Source organism: Miscanthus floridulus, chromosome 13, assembly GCF_019320115.1.
Source record: "Miscanthus floridulus cultivar M001 chromosome 13, ASM1932011v1, whole genome shotgun sequence".
Lineage (NCBI taxonomy): Eukaryota > Viridiplantae > Streptophyta > Magnoliopsida > Poales > Poaceae > Miscanthus > Miscanthus floridulus.
The window spans coordinates 4,756,891-4,774,216 of NC_089592.1; the positions used below are offsets into that span (position 1 = coordinate 4,756,891).

Sequence of the window (17,326 nt, forward strand, 5' to 3'; positions counted from 1 at the left end):
TGTTCAACTCATCAATATCTACCACTTTTATTTTGGTTATCTTATCATTTGACTAAATTTGAATTTTTTAAATTTTGAAATTTGAAAAAAGACAAATGGATACTGCAGGGGCGGCTGGTGATTGAGCCGCCCCTACAGATCAACCCCAACTGTAGGGGCGGCTCAGGTTACCAGCCACCCCTACAGTGCTATCTGTAGGGGCGGCTGGGCTGCTGGGGCCCGAGGACGTCCACTGTAGGGGCGCCCCCAACCCCAGCCGCCCCTATAGTAAAAATTCCCCCGTTCCTAGCGCAAGAATCGTAGTGTGATATGCTACACAACTTCCAGATGAAGGGAGTCAGAAACAAAGAAAACGTCAGATACTAGCATGCTACAAAATCGCTCTCAAGTTCGACTGTAGGGTATAACCATTTAGGTGCCTCTTCAAGCTCCTACAAACTACGGGCATTCTGCGGAGTGTGCTTTCTCCATCTCCTCAACACATGAATGCAACCCCCAGCTCCTAACAGGTCATAGGACGCAAGGCTCAGGATGGTTGAATTTGCAATGCGTCGATGGTGGGCGCCCTGCAGACGAAAGAAATGATCTCAGCATTGTGTGAACATTTGAATTCGTTCACTCAAAAGAGGTTTTTACATGGATACCTGTAACAGGAATACGAAGATGGCAGCGTTTGCCAGTGACAGTGAAAAAGCTCATCATGCCCCCACGAAGCTCATTTGGCTGGTACCTACAGTGATGCAAGATTTGCAAACAGAAACTATAAATTTAAGCTTGATCGTACTTGCACCAGCAACTTACATTGTTCTCAGTCTTGCTAGTGAAGGCAGAATAAAGCCCACACATGCATGGAAGATGCAGAACACTATCACCAGTGCTACAATCTCCTGCAGGATGAATATAACTGTCCTTTGTTGCTGGAACCTGGAAAGATGGCCATCCCAATGGCTCCCTCTGGGCACTGCAGCACTAGGGTCAAGTCAAGACGTCGCTGAACCTGCAACCTTGCTGGCAGAGAGAGAATCAGGGGCAATGCTGGCCATTTAGTGCGCACCGAATAAAGCATCTTTAGATAACGACTATTCCGTCCCTTTTAAATTATAATATATTTTGATTTTTTACCTATATTTTTTTCTCCATCACGCAAAGACTTATGTGTTTTTATATTAAGAGAATAGAAGTTTTAACGACTATTCTTTTTACTCGGAGAGAGTAATATCTGTCATAGATTTATGACAAAAAAGTTTTTAACCTCTCAAAAAACAAGAATCACACTTTTTGGACGGAGGGAGTACATGTCGTGACAGGCTTCTGCCATGGTGGCCACCCATGCACCATCGCGGATGCATCGGCGGAACCTTGCACTTATACGTCACCGGTCACTCAGCTCGTGTTTAGTTCCAAAATAACTTCTCAAAAAGTGCTACAGTACCCATCACATCGAATCTTGCGATACTTGCATAGAGCATTAAATGTAGACGAAAAAAAAACTAATTACACAGTTTGATGGGAAATTGCGAGACGAACGTTTTAAGCCTAATTAGTCCATGATTAAACACTAATTGCCAAATAAAAACAAAAGTACTACAGTAGCCAAATTCCAAAATTCCCTCAAACTAAACGCGCGCTCAATACTTGTTGCGTCGCAACAGAATCTGCTACATGGATGGATGGATCTCGTGCATGCATGCCTTGTTCATCAAATTGAGTCTGTCTACCCAACAATCATGTGTTTTATGTAGTTTGAACAAATGAATTTTTTTGCACCATAGAATTAAGATCCAACAGTCTCCATCCTTCTTCTACCTCTAGCCTTCTTCTACCTCCAGATAATCACAAGATCACATATACACAGATCACAAGAAACAATTTTTTTCTTTGCAAGGACAAAAAAAGAGAAAGGTTTCATGTGTTTTCGTCTCCATTGCTGCGCAGGTCGTAAGCTCCGCTGGTCAGCGTCGAGTCGATGTGGTTGCCGTTGCCAACAACGTCATCGACGGTCTCTTGGTAGAGAAGACAGCCGATCTTAGCCGTGACGAGCAACAAGAAAGTCTCTCCAACAATTAAAACAAAATGGAAAGAGACGACAGTTGAAAAGAGAGAGGAAGAGAGGGACAAAAAAAAATCCATGTGTTTTTTATGCTAAAACACATATGTGTTGTATAGCGTTTCTGAATGAAAAAACGAGAGGAAGAAATTAATCTTTCAAGATTACAACCTAGTTCAATGGTACACGTGGCTCTCAGCACAGCCACAGGCCACAGCTACCAACGGCGCGGCGGAGTGCGTGCACCTTTGGATCACGCCACGGCGGCGCTCACCGCCTCCATGAACTCCTCGTCGGCAACGAGCCTGGCGAGCGCCTTGGGCGCCAGACACACCTCCAGCGCCATGCTTCCCCCGCCGTCGCGCCCCTCGTACACGGTCACCTTCCCGTCCGTCTTGTTCCCTGCGCCGCTGCGGACGGCCACCGGCCGGCCCCAGCCGAAGTCGTTGCCGTAGACGTCGAACCGCGGCGAGCTCCCGGTGATGACCGTCGCGGGGTCCTTCTCCCTGGTAGGCTGCGCCACGTAGAGGAAGCTGGGATCCCGCGGCCACGACGCGAGGTCGTCCCTCACGCTCGCCTCGTCGAACGCCGCCACGGCGCGGTTCAGGAGCCACGCCGCCCACCCCAGCCCCTTGCTCACCACGTCGCCGGCCGTCGACCTGGCGACGGCGGTCGTCACGGCATTGCCCATGTACTCTTGTGGAATCCCCTTCACCCGTGCCCGGCATCCGACGAGGAGGGTGTACGTGGTCTCCCGGTCCGGCGCGAGCTCCCGGGCCCGACACGACGTTCGCCACAGGTGCGCGAGCAGGGACTGCAGAGACGACACCGTGGCCGTCGCCGTCGCCGTGCCGGCCATCTCGGCGTTCGCTTTCTCCTTTAGCTTCTTCACACTCTCGGCTGAGAAGTGGAAGAAACACTCCCGCACCGGCAGGTACACGGGCCGCCGGACGATGTCCTCCAGCTTGGCGAAGGGCAGAGCGATGGGCACCGGGCTGGTCTCGAGGAACCACCTGTCCAGCACCAGCCGCGGCGTGGAAAGCTCACAGCCGTCCCTCGTCCGGCTGATCTCCGACCAGGTGTTGAACAGGTGCCAGAGCGTGGTCCCGTCGGCGACGGCGTGGTTGAGCGACATGGCGACGAAGACGCCGTCGGCGAGCTCGGTGACCTGAGCCGCTAGCACGGCGAGGCGGGAGCCGTCGTCGTCGTCCAAGGCGGCGTCCGTGCCAAGCAGGCCGTTCAGCGGGAAGAACGACCACACCACCGAGCTTGGGATGTAATAGCCGGGGCCGGACGCGATAATGTCGCTGACGGTGACCCCCGGCGCCTCGGCGCGGACGAACTCGGCGCCTTCGCCGTTGCAGCGGAGCGAGACGACGATGCTCGGATCTCCAGTGGCATCATCCGTGGCGGTGACGGCGAGGCGGCCGGCCAGCGGGTAGAAGCGGGCCAGGGCGCGCGCCAAGGACGAAGCGAGGTTGTCCACGAGCTGTGCTCCTCCTCCTCCTGCTGTCCGTGGCTTGGGCAGGAGCAGTCCCTTCTGGATGTAGTCCACCGTGATCATGCGGAGATCCCACGGTGTCAAGTGGATGGTCTCCGGCTCCGACTCCGACGGCGCGCTGTCGTCCAGCGAGCCCGCGGCCTGCTCTGGCCGGACGAGACGCCTGGACACGATCCGAACCCCGCCGGTGGAGCCTTCCATTTCCTATCACCAACACTGCTGTTGCTGTTGCTCTTGCTTCCTAGGGGAAACACTGGACCATGTTTTGTAGGACAGTAGGAGTACTACAATAGTAGAATGCAATGCTCTTGATCTATGAGAACGGTAGCACAATTTCAGCCTCACGTTTCTGAAATACTAATCATACAGAAGACCAGGCATAGCAGGTCTGCCATTTGTGATGGCCATGGGCTGCTGGCTGCTGCGTCCATATCTCCGTCGACACATTCACAGAGGACAGGTGGCCCATGGCCGTTAGTGCGCACGCCGATGCCGCTTTATTCGGTGCGCATAATAAATGGCGCTGACTGCAGTGATGCATTTTTTTTTGACAAAAGAATAATTATATTATTGTTCGGCTTATCCTATATTTAATTTGTTCGGCTTTTTTAGTCAGAATAATATTTTTCTCAGCCGGGTACATTGTGCGCATAATAACCTTGCTGGCAGAGAGAGAATCAGGGGCAATGCTGGTCATTTAGTGCGCACCGAATAAAGCATCTTTAGATAACGACTATTCCGTCTCTTTTAAATTATAATACATTTTTTTATTTTTTACCTATATTTTTTTTCTCGCAAAGACTTACGTGTTTTTATATTAAAAGAATAGAAGTTTTAATACAATAGGGTGGGCTCTTGTGGTATCATTTAATAAATCTTTGTCCCGCCCTAGCTTTACGTGCATTTTTTTTATTATGTATCTACTCCATCTATCCTATAATACATTGCATTATAGAAATTTTGAGATAAATTAAGAGAACACAAAAGACATATGTATCTTTATTTTATTTCCTAATCAGACGCTATCATCAACGTGATTAATGCTGATTGGTGGATAAATAAAAAATATTTAATGCAAAAATGATTTTGTCCTCTAGAATGTATGATATTTGAGGATAAATTTTAAATGCTACAATGTACTATATTATAGGACGGAGGGAGTAATAAGTACATAGAAAAATGATATATCTATAAAACCAAAATGCCTTATAATTTAAAATAAAGGAAGTATATATTTACAGCCGTTTTTTGTCGTCTAATGAAATTAGCGGCAAAAGATTTGTTGTCCTTTCTCATCAGATTTTTACTTATGACAACTACGGTTACTCTTGCCACACTTTTCTAGTAAGAAAATTCACATGTGGGCACAAAAATTTGAGTTTATAACATGTGGGCCAAATGACTAAGTTAGACCGCCTAAGCTGTGGCGGTAAAGAAACATTGGTTAAAGAAAAATATGGTTGCCTAAGCTTAGCTATGGTAATTTTAGGCTGCGATCCAAACATGTCTAGACTCTAGAGTAAATTAAGGGGGTGTTTGGTTCATCTAGCAGCACCTAAATTTAGTACCATTTAGTCACTTTTTTGCCAAACACCTTGACTAAATGGGACTAAATGCCAATTAGCCAACTAGTCCCCCAAAGCTTGCTAAAGGATACTAAAAGCCCATCATGGATAGGGGGTACCCCTCATCATTGCCCTATCCGAGCACCGCTCAACCCTATCCCTTCACTCTCGCTCACTCTCAGCTTGCTCACTCTCTCCCTCTCGTGTTCGCTCTCCTCTGCTCTCCCCGCCGCCGCCACCACTGCGCTCCATGCCGTCCCTGCTCCTCCTAACGCCTCCCCCGTCGGACCCGCTCCTCCGCTCACTACATCCGCCATGGATGGCCATGGGTCTGAGTATTTGGACTATTTCTCGTAGTCTTCTTCTCCGGTGGATCCCATGGCCTTTGCTCCGTCCTCCCCCCCCCCCCCCCCCCCCCAACGCCGGTGACTTCGGCCTATTTTCCCCGGCGCCATCGAATGGAGCTGGCTCCTCAGCTCGGCGCGACATGGAGGGGCTGGATCTGAACACCGACACCGACGGCTACCCCTACATCGCCTCGTACTAGGGGCTCCTCCAAGGTGACGGCGTTCCCGATGGACGAGGGCTTCCTCCTGTTCGCATTAGCACTAGATCTGGTGGCGTCCCGATTGTTCCTCCTCCCCCGACCACAGGAGCGAGCGGATCTGGAAAACGTCCGGCGTCGCGCAGAGCTATGCGCCGCACCAGGCCCGAATCCGGCGGTGCCTGTGCCGGATCGACCGTCAACCACGTGCCATCAACAAGGATGCATGGATCAATGGCTTCCGACAGCTATTATCCTCCAACAGATGCAATGGAGCAAGAAGATGACAACGATGTTCCACCTGAGGTGAGGTTTTGCAAGTCTGATCGGTTTTTTAAGTATGATTTGTTTTGCTCTAATTGTTAAGTATGTTTTGCTCTGACAAATTAGTTTGTATTTGTCTGATCTATAGACTTGCACTTGTGTGATCTATTAGGTTGTATTTATCTGATGTATTAGGTCATGTTTGTTTGATCTACAATTGTATATTTGTCTGATCTGTTGAAATGTAAATGTTTGTAGTTGTTTGATCTACAAGTGTGTATTTGTTTGATCTACAAGTGTGTAGTTATTTGTAAATATTTGACTTTTTGTTTTTGGTCTTTGATCTGCTTCTCTACTAGTTTGACAAGGCAAATTGGTCAGATGCAAATACATTTGTATACTCTTGTCTTGTTGTTGATGAAATGAAAAAGGGCAACACAAGTAATGGGACAATGAGAAGGAGAGGTTATGATAATTTACAAGAGTTCTATGAGCAACAAACTGGCCTTAGACATGATCTGAAATGTCTGAAGAATAGATATAATCAGCTGAAGACCATGTAAGTGGGCACTAAACCAAACAGGGGTTGGCCACCAAGCAAACTATCACAGGTTCAAAACCATGGCAAGCATGTTGTTCGAGTTGGTGTTAGAGTACGGGTCTCCGATGGCTCGGGTGGACTCAGGAACACAAGAATCACACAGAGGAGATGCAACGGTTTATCCTGGTTAGGGCTAATTCGGTCCCAATGTCTAGCAACTGATGATCCTTATACTCAAGAGCACCCAAAATTAGGGGTTATAACAAAGTGTAAAGGAAGAAGATTTGGTAGGGGGTTAGCTCGGTGCTAACCTAAGGTAGCCTCACTGTCGGTGGAGCCTTCCCCCTCATCAGAGAGGAGGAAGATGACGTGATGCGGTGGAGGAGAGGCTCTCGGTGCCCCTATCTAGGTTGCCTTGCTCTCCGTGCAGAGCGGAGGCGGATGGAATGGAGTGTATGGCGATCGAAAATAGGATCCTCTCCCTCTAGGTCCGACCTTATCCCTTATATAACAAGATAGGTCGAGTACATAGTAGTTTGGGGGTTTAGTCTATGGTCTACGGGCGTCGGAGTCTAGGAGGGTCTTGCAGTGGTGTGCCATGGACCATCGCGGTGTCTTAGAGCCGAAGAAGCCTTGGGCGTCGTCTGGGTGCTCTGTTTTGACACTCTGCATTTCAGGCGGTGTCAGCTTGGACCGACCTTCCTTGGGTGAGACCTTCTAGAGTCTTCTTGATGGTGGAAGAGGTCGGCTCTAGGGGCTGATGCGCGGGCCCAGAAAGCCCAGAAGCCCCTAGAGGCTATTGAAAGCTTTGTTTTCTTGTATCACGCTCCGGACCTGACCCTGTCGGAGGAGCAGTTGGTAGGGCCACTCTTGGGGAGCGGTGTCGAGGAGCTCCCAAGCATCGGTAGCTCAAGGCCTGTGTTCTTATGCCCGGGCCTTGGCTAGCATCGTGAGCTAGGCAGGAGCCAAGGGTCGGTCTTGGTCGTGCTGTAGATCGGGAGCCTACGGCTCAGAAAAGCCCCTAAACCCTAGGCGGAGGCTGTGGTCGAGTTAGGCTCGGTGGGATCTCCTTGCTAGAGGGTGCACACGAGCGTGCCTGATGGGTATAGCCACCGAGCCCCCTGGTGATCCTAAATGGGTCGGTCGGGGGGTCTTTTTCATTCGGGAACCATTAGACCCGAGGCTTAACATACCTATATCTTAGGATCTCGTTAGAAGCCTAAAATTCTAGTTTGGTTTTGGTGAATTGATGAAACCCTAACTGCTAACCTAGTTTATCAAAGCGATCATAAGATAGTTAGCACTATTCCAAGTGGTGGAGCAATGGTGAAGATCATGATGATGGTGTGACCATGGTGATGATCAAGTGCTTGGACTTGGAAAAGAAGAAAGAGAAAAACAAAATGGGCTCTAGGCAAAGGTGAAATTCATAGGGCCATTTTATTTCGGTGATCAAGACACCTAGTGGGTGTGATCACATTTAGGATGGATAGCCTTACTATTAAGAAGGGTGAAACTCGTCATGAAATACGGTTATCAAAGTGCCACTAGATGCTCTAACTCATTACATATGCATTTAGATCTAGTGGAGTGCTAATACCCTGGAAAATGTTTGTGAAATATGCTAACACACGTGCACAAGGTGATACACTTGTTGGTTGGCACATTTGAGCAAGGGAGGAGAAGTTGGTGAAGTGGATGAGGTGTTTATCAATGTTTTTTAGTGGCCGAACGCTGAGCTTGGTGTGACCAGACTCAGCCGATGCGTCCAGTCAGTACTGAGCAGTGAAGTGCCCAGCTTCGGTGAGTGATCAGACGTAGGGACACTTGTGCATCCAATCAAGGATTTCGTATGGTGATGACAGTAGAAATCTTGGCGCATAGAGGTGAAGGCAGGATCGTACGCTCCCGTGTGTCCAGTCAGGGTGGACCTGATGCGTTTGGTCGCTATTTTGATGCTCGAGGAGCTCTTTGGAAATGACCTGACACTGGGAGGCCGAGTTGATCGGCGCGTCCGGTCATCTGTTGGTGGCATGCACGGTTCTGTTGATCTAACGTGGTCATGGTGCGTCCGGTCTCGGCGCGCTGAGTCCGGTCATCACTTAACGCGTGCGGGAATGGCTACTAGCCGTTGGCATCATGTGGACGAGGTTGAACCGAGGGGCCATGTGGCACGCATCGTGCTACTGAACGTTGGGTGGCATGCGTCAGGTCATCCTGACCTACACGTCCGGTCGCTGTGCAGTGGGCTGCCCCAAGAGCCCAACGGCTCTATTCATGGGGGCTCTCTATTTAAGCCCCTTGGCCGGCTAAAGCTCACTCTCTTTGCCATTTGCATTGACATAGCAACCTTGTGGGCTTAGCCAAAGCCCTCCCACTCATCTCCATCATTGATTCTTCGTCTTTGTAAGATTAGGAGTGAATCCAAGTGCATTGCTTGAGTGATTGCATCTAGAGGCACTCGGTGTTCGTGTTTCACTGCAGGATTCGCTTGTTACTCTTGGTGGTGGCTGCCACCTCGATGGCTTGGAGCAGCGAAGATCATCGAGCAGAGGTTGGTGATTGTCTTCGGCTCCGATTGTGGTGATTATGAGGGGTTCTTGACCTTTCCTCGGCGAAGAGCCAAAAGGTACTCTAGTGGATTGCTCATGGCTTGTGTGATCCTCATATTGTGTTGGTTGTGCAGCACCCAGTTGCGGGTTTGGCGTGTGATGCCAATTAGCATGTGATGCCAATTAGCGCGTGAACGTCCAAGTGAGTGAATCACCACAACAAGGACTAGCTTACCGGCAAGCAAGTGAACCTCGATAAAAAATCATTGTGTCATCTTATCCGAGGATTTCATTGGTTATCTTGTGATTAATTGATTGCCTCCATCTTGTGATTGTAATGGAGACGGGGATCCCGATCTTCCGTCAGGTGATGGTAACTATCGTTGTGGCGCAGAATGACACACCGATCTGGCTTCAGATCGAAAGATCGAACCCTGCAATCTTAGCACCATAGCTCCTCTGGTTATCAACCGAGTCACGGACCAGATTGACCTCGCCAAGAAGGCTAATCCCTGCCTACGCAATGAAGAACACAAGCAAGAACAAGAAAGATCGCAACCAAATTGCAGATGTATGATTAATCTCACGAGTTGGGGTCTCACAAACCGAAGAACGGCGAAACTGTTTCTTGATAGAATAATCTAAGCAAAACCCAAAACCTAAAGTAGGTGGTGGCTACTGATTATATAGCCTAAGGGACGTCCAAGGATCCCTCTTCACGTCCTAAAGGTGTCCCAACACGTTACAAGGCCCAACGGCCCAAAAGAAGGTGTCGCAGCACCCTGACAGATTCTGGACGCTGACTTGTTTCGACGATTCCCGTTGATTCCGAAGAGCTTTTGATGTGAAACCACTTGGATTGGCTTCCTTATCAAATTATCTTTCCATACATATGTGGATCATTGAAAACGGAGTTCAGATGCGTCCTGGGCATCCGTTTTATTGCAGACTGGTCCTGATGGCCGAGGCAGACTCGAACTCGGATTGGACTGGGCCTCTGGCTTGACTTGGACGTCCTTGCTGGCCTCCTAAGGTGGTGGCCAAGGAAGAGGACGTCCAAGGCCATCTCTTAGGTGTTCTCCATCTTCTTGGGGCATGCTCCAACTTGGGCCTGGGTCCCAAGGATGTCTAACAAGCCCATGACGACAGTGTAGCTCCCGCCAGAAATGGCGACAGAATATATTGATGATTTGGAAGCCTTGTTGACGTGATATTGAGATGAAACCAGATCTATTTGAAAGCTTATCAAACAAGCTTTCCATCAAGTGCTCATTGACCTCGATCGCACTCCGGATGGATGAGTTATGGCCTTCCCAATGAGACACTGTCGGGCTGCCGACGAACTAAAAGTTCAACTTTGATGAACTTCCATTATGAAACACATTTGAACCTACAATCAAATAGTGACATGTACATGTGGAACCAAGTGAATTATAACCAAAGCCACTATGCAAATGTAGGAACGAGCGCACCTTATAATCATTGTTCATATCCGAAGGTGCCATGTCCTCATCATCCTCCCCTTCTTGACAACAAACCGTCCTCGGTTTGAGATTAGATGAAGAAAACATTGTTGGTAGTAGCCAACATTGCTCCCCTTCTTGAAATTTAACATGTTTCTTTATAACAAAACTAGGGGAACTCGACATGACAAGATTATAGCAATTGCAATCCTTTGATTGATCATACTTTTGCTCAATATAAGGAGATTTCAGATTTGAACAAATATAGACACGATGCACCATATACTTTCCTTTACAATTATATTTTCCAATAAAATGATATGTATGTCTAGAGAACCATGGCAAATCAGCATATGCATAAAGTTTCTCCTCTAAAGAACTAAGATTACACGGAACATCAAATTCAATGTAACCCAAAGTATTTAAAGAAGACAATAATTTCAGCTCATCAACTTCACTAGCATTATGAATAACAAGTCTATTTTCAGCACAAGTGCTCATTTTCAGCACACATATAGTGTGATCATTCTTCAATGATTGCATGGGTATAACATAAATATCATCATGCAAGTCATCTTCGTCATAAGAAACATCAAGCAAATCATCTTGTGACAAAGGTAAATCAAGCGAATGCTCCACTAAAATTTGCTCTATCATAGCATGATTGGTGGAAAAATTCAGCACATCAAGAGAACTCTCACCTTCTATGAGTTTAGCATCATGGGCATTACCTTTGCTCTCATGTTCAGCAGGGGTAATAGTTGATGGTTCTGAATTTTCACATGAGGCTGTGAGCTTCTCATTTTCTGTCACATCATCCTTGCTCTTTTCTACATTGTCCTACAAAAGGTTAGGCATAGTAGAAGGAATAACAATAGACTCTTCCTCTAAATGGTGCACCTCATCATATGAAGTTAAAACAGGAGGTGGATTAACAAAGGTTTCTCGCATAAGAAGTTTCATATCATTCCAAGTTTGAGGCTTATCAGAAGGATCTAAAGACTCCCACCAAGATAAAGCAGAATGTAGCAAAACGCTAGCTGCATTTTTTACCTTCCTCCTTGGACACATAAAGCGAGTAGCAAATATGTTATCGATGGCAATTTTCCACTCCATGTACTCATCAGCACCTATACCATCATAAGTCGGTGAATACGAATAACCTGTCATTATTAGAAGACAGCAAAAGACAATACAAAAATATTATCCCTATCAAATGACTACGTGGTTGCAGTGGTGTCACTTTTGACAGCAAGTGGAAGCGTCTTACCAAGCTCTTACAAAGTTCTTACCAATGCAAGCAGTGGACAGTACAACCGGCGGCTGGTTCGTGATACCTATGAGGCAGTGGTACCGAGATTGCAAGGGTCTTTTTCTGTACCGATCTGAAGTATATGTGGAGCTTGGGAGGCATGAAAAAGAACAAATATATATATGTGGCACACAAGTCAGTGACAGATAGCAATATTGAATAAATGTCCAGAGCACTTGTCCTAGTTGCTGGCCTATACGTGTTCCTATCACCAGTTGTGATAAACAAGAGAGGAAACAAGGATGAAAGGAAACAAGTATTAAAGGTAGCAACGGATATGAACAAGGTAAAAGGTACCACAAACAATAAAGCTATTGAGTGTTCCTTATGTGCTCCTTTTCGATATCTTCTATTCTCTTTTACTATTTTATTCTTTTATTTTTTTTGTCCAATCTTTTTTTTCTTGCTTTTGCTCTTTTGATATTTTTTTCTCAGCAAGGAGCACACAAGAATAAACCACAAAAAATTTGAGCTCAATTGAATAAAAGATGTGGCCTATAGAAAATTAGGACTGTGCTCTAAAAAGCATACCAAAACTTATGGGCCCAGAAACTCAATTTTCCTAATCGAATTTCGCAAATCTAATTTTTGCGAACCCAGCAACGCTGGGATGAAATAGATCTAAATTTTTTTGGCGTTCTCCGTAGATATAAAATTTTCCCCGTTTCGAGTTCGGATGCAAAAGTTATGACTGTTTTAAGGAAGCTGCTCGAATAAGGGTTTTAGTGGACACAAGATGCAAACCGATGGTGATACGGAATAGCGGCGGGTGAAGGGATCAACACAAACTAGAAAAGAACACAATCTAAACCAGCAATAAGACTTTGACCTAGGACATAAACTCAACAAAGTGAACTCTGAAACTGAAATATGCAAAGGCTATGGCGCGGAAGGTTCTAGGATAGGAAATAAAAGTATGGCACTAGACTATAGGACGAATGCAAAACTCTCAAACTAGGGAATAAAAGTGAACCTGACGGTATACCTTAGCTCTGATACCACTTAATGGAGACGGGGATCCCGATCTTCCGTCAGGTGATGGTAACTATCGTTGTGGCGGAGAATGACACACCGATCCAGCTTCAGATCGAAAGATCGAACCCTGCAATCTTAGCACCACAGCTCCTCTGGTTATCAACCGAGTCACGGACCAGATTGACCTCGCCAAGAAGGCTAATCCCTGCCTACGCAACGAAGAACACAAGCAAGAACAAGAAAGATCGCAACCAAATTACAGATGTATGATTAATCTCACGAGTTGGGGTCTCATAAACCGAAGAACGGCGAAACTATTTCTTGATAGAATAATCTAAGCAAAACCCAAAACCTAAAGTAGGTGGTGGCTACTGATTATATAGCCTAAGGGACGTCCAAGGATCCCTCTTCACGTCCTAAAGGTGTCCCAACACGTTACAAGGCCCAACGGCCCAAAAGAAGGTGTCGCAGCACCCTGACAGATTCTGGACGCTGACTTTCGACGATTCCCATTGATTCCGAAGAGCTTTTGATGTGAAACCACTTGGATTGGCTTCCTTATCAAATTATCGTTCCATCCATATGTGGATCATTGAAAACGGAGTTCGGATGCGTCCTGGGCGTCCGTTTTATCGCAGACTGGTCCTGATGGCCGAGGCAGACTCGAACTCGGATTGGACTAGGCCTCTGGCTTGACTTGGACGTCCTTGCTGGCCTCCTAAGGTGGTGGCCAAGGAAGAGGACGTCCAAGGCCATCTCTTAGGTGTTCTCCATCTTCTTGGGGCGTGCTCCAACTTGGGCCTGGGTCCCAAGGATGTCTAACAAGCCCATAACGACAGTGTAGCTCCCGCCAGAAATAGCGACAGAATATATTGATGATTTGGAAGCCTTGTTGACGTGATATTGAGATGGAACCAGATCTATTTGAAAGCTTATCAAACAAGCTTTCCATCAAGTGCTCATTGACCTCGATCGCACTCCGGATGGATGAGTTATGGCCTTCCCAATGAGACACTGTCGGGCTGCCGACGAACCAAAAGTTCAACTTTGATGAACTTCCATTATGAAACACATTTGAACCTACAATCAAATAGTGACATGTACATGTGGAACCAAGTGAATTATAACCAAAGCCACTATGCAAATGTAGGAACGAGCGCACCTTATAATCATTGTTCATATCCGAAGGTGCCATGTCCTCATCAGATTGGCTCATACCTCGATACGTCAGTATAATCATCGCCATCCTCTCTTATATTACACTCCTAGTGTGTAAGCTAAGCTCTTTAGTGTAATTGGTTTTGAGAGCTAGCTTGCATCAGGTCTAGTGATTAGTGAGGCTCTTTAGTTAGTCTTTGAGTGCTCACTTAGTGTAGTGACATAGCCATTGTGTGGATAGAGACTATAGCAACTAGAATTGTGGTAGGTGGCTTGCCTTTTAGTAGGCTAGCATAACATTCGCTTCGCCTCATATTTGTCTAACCACTTTATTTAGTGTTGTTGTAGAAATTTTTATAGGCTATTCACCCCCCTCTTGCCATTAGGATCTTTCAGAGCCCCCGAGCCCTTTGTGGCCTTACCTAGCATGATGGCGATGAAGGGCTACATTCGATCATCTGGTGACCAAACCCTCCTTAGCGGAGACATCTTCTGCTGGTGAGAGTGTTGTGCCCTACTTGGGGCCTTCTTCTCCAAAGTGATGGGCGTTGCTCGGCTGTTGGGGCTGAGTGAAGATGGTGTTGATCCCTTCATGAGCCTATGTTGCATGGGTCTTCAACTTGAGTGAGAGCTCAGTGAACTCATCTTGGAGTTGCCTACTGTGTGCCCTCCTTTTTGATCGGATTCTACCATGGGCCGGGTGATCAAGAGCGCTGGGCTCTGGCTTGGGGCTGTTTGATCATCCAAAGCACCACGCCCTTCTGGGGGCTGTGGTAATAGGTCCCAATCTTCTTGAGTTGGCATTCTAGGGCCAACCCTCTATGGCCATAGGTCGGGGAGATGGGAGCACACTAAGGCTTCAATAGAGGCCCTCGTTGGGCCCACTACTCAGCGGCTCCTGACCTAACTCTAGTGAGTTGGTTGGTTTTTGGGGGATGCACCACCTGAGTGCCCATCGATCGGGGGTTCGGGCTACTCCTTCTAGGGAGCCAGTGCAGCCCCTGAGGCCATTGTGGGGCCTCCTTGCTAGTGGAAGGGGCGGCTTCTAGGTGCGTCCCATCCGCTGACGCCTTGCGTAGGCGGTTGATGGCATCTAGGCTGTTGTGCCTGGTGGAGGAGTTATGGCGCGTAGCCCCCATGCCATCCCCCATCTTGTCTGGGAGAGTTGACGTCGAGGCCACATGGAGCAGATCTGGTGGAGGAGCCATGGCACTTGTTGCACGTGGATCCAAGCCGTTGATGATAGTCGATGGGCCTAGGGGGAGCTGGATCCCCCAAGTCCTAGGAGGAGGTGTGCGCGGAGTGGGCGGCGTGCGTAGCTTGGCCCAATAGGGCCGGACCGACAGGGAGGCAGTGGTTCACCTCCACCTTGGGTCCAGCAACCATCACCACGCTGTATAATCGCGTGCCGGATCATGGGAGTGCGGCAACCGCTGCTCGTGGAGTACAAAAGTGGAGATGAAAAGGCGGAGGGGCATTACCTTCTACTTTCAGTGAAACCTTCCCCCTTTCTATGACTCTTGCTTCCCCCTGATCGTGGGATCGCAGGTCAGCGAAGGGTCCTAGAGGAACCAAAGGAGTCCCACCAGGCAAGGACGGAGTTCGCCTCGCACATCGCCCACACAGAGGGACAGGAAGGAGTCGAATTTGCTTCCCTTTGTCTTCATTATTGCTTCTGACGTTGGTGTGCTAATCGTGTGTAGGGGCTCCCTAGCCAAACGTTCATCGAGGTTGGTTCCATGAGTGGCATTGAGCCTCCCTGATGCTGAGCCCACTTGCTGCCGACCTCTCCCTCGGTGTTAGTATCTTATCAGCGCACCCCTTCACTGGGGCGCTCTCTCAAGGCACTTCGATCACCCTCCCCATGGTGGCAGTTGAGGCGCTATAGAAGGAGTGAGATGGAACCCTTCAAGCTGCCAAGGACACTAGGAGGGAGGTCGAGGAGGAGTAGCTACAGCAGCGATGGTGGAGAATGTCCGCGATGCGGCGCAGGTGGAGGTAGCTCGTCTAAGGGAGGAGCTCGAAAGTATGGGTTGTTTCCTTCACTTCTCGCTTCTCGTTGGTTCTAGTATGCGAGCCCCGCTTGTGATGCCTAGCCTTAACGCCCCTGGTTTTTGTCGGTGTAGAGTCAAGGGAGGAGGTTCTTTGCTTGATGGAGTAGCTTCGCAGGGCCCGGGAGGAGGTAGGCAGCCTACGAGCATGCCTTGAGTCCTAGGGCGAGGAGTCAAAGAAGCTCCGTGTTAAGGCTCTAGGGGCCTACCGCGTGCTCTTCCCACATGGGGTGCGTGACAACGCAGCGGAGGTGAATGAGCATCTTCGCGCCGTGCTAAGTGTTTTCGTGAGGCCATGGAGGATGGCATCTGGCAGGGTGCAGCTTCTGCGCTGGCCATAGTGCACTTCCATTTCCTCGGCCTGGTGGATGTCCGTGAAGTGGCGGAGGGGCTCCCCATGAACACCAATGACACCAACATGGCGCTCCTAATGCCCCGCCTAGAGGAAGCCACTAACACCATCCTAGCGACCGCCCCGCTAGATGCGGTCCTCCGTGTCCCTTCGCCGGACCACGAAGGGTGACGGCCGCAAGCTATGCTTCCCCACGCATGCCTACGAGAGAAGAAAGATCAACCAGCGTGTCTCTGTGGCTAAACAGTGGGGTGACATCCCCAAAACAATTTAATGTTTTTGTAAATATTAAGTTCATTTGTCTATCGTTTCTTCACCGCCTGTGTTGTTCTGCTTCCCGGGTGCCCACGGCCTTTCCCCGATCGGTATTTGGAGTCTCATTTCCCATGAGATCCTTGGATATGCCATGAGTGGCTAGGGTTCATGACCCTTTCGATGGCGCACTGGCGCTGGCGCTAGGTCAGGTAGCCGAGAAGAGAAAATAGACCGGGAGGAGAAGGTTGGGTTGGCTTGGTGAGCGGTGCGCGAGCGGCACTTCGCGCTTACTAGGAGGAGGGGGTATTAGCGGTGAACAGGAAGCGAACTCAATATTTAGCCTAGGAAAAATGAAATGTAGGAAGTGAAGAAGGAGAGTTACGTAGCTTTCAGCCCACCTCCTGCATGCTCGATGGAGGATAGAGGAGGGGGTGTCCTAGTTTAGATCCTATGTTTGCCCCTCGGGGGATTAGCTTGTCGAGGGTCTTTTGTTGTGGGGAAGGGCTAGGGCTACCCTCGATCAGCTTGGCTCCTCTTGGGGACCAGACGCCTAGGTGGAGGGACCTGGCAAGCCGCTGCTGCTGTTGGGTGTGCCGAACGTGCTCTGGGAGCCGGATGGGCCAGGTACTGATGTCGCCTCTTCTTCTCCTTCTATTGACATGGGCCCATAGGGATCTTGGCGTAGTCATCGTTGTTGCTAGTGGGGGCGTGCATAGTGTTGCTGCATGAGTTTCTGCTTTTGGGGC

At 48.6% G+C, this 17,326-nt stretch overlaps 1 protein-coding gene and 1 pseudogene across 1 annotated transcript; both read right to left on the reverse strand.

The window, feature by feature from the left end:
* Nucleotides 1-400: 400 nt before the first annotated feature.
* Nucleotides 401-17,326, reverse strand: part of LOC136498956 (uncharacterized) — a 37,923-nt pseudogene continuing 20,997 nt past the window's right edge.
* Nucleotides 2,113-3,965, reverse strand: LOC136498955 (protein ENHANCED PSEUDOMONAS SUSCEPTIBILITY 1-like). Its single transcript, XM_066494653.1, has one exon. It carries the CDS (start codon nucleotides 3,747-3,749, stop codon nucleotides 2,301-2,303), a length of 1,449 nt encoding a protein of 482 aa, XP_066350750.1. The 5' UTR covers nucleotides 3,750-3,965; the 3' UTR covers nucleotides 2,113-2,300.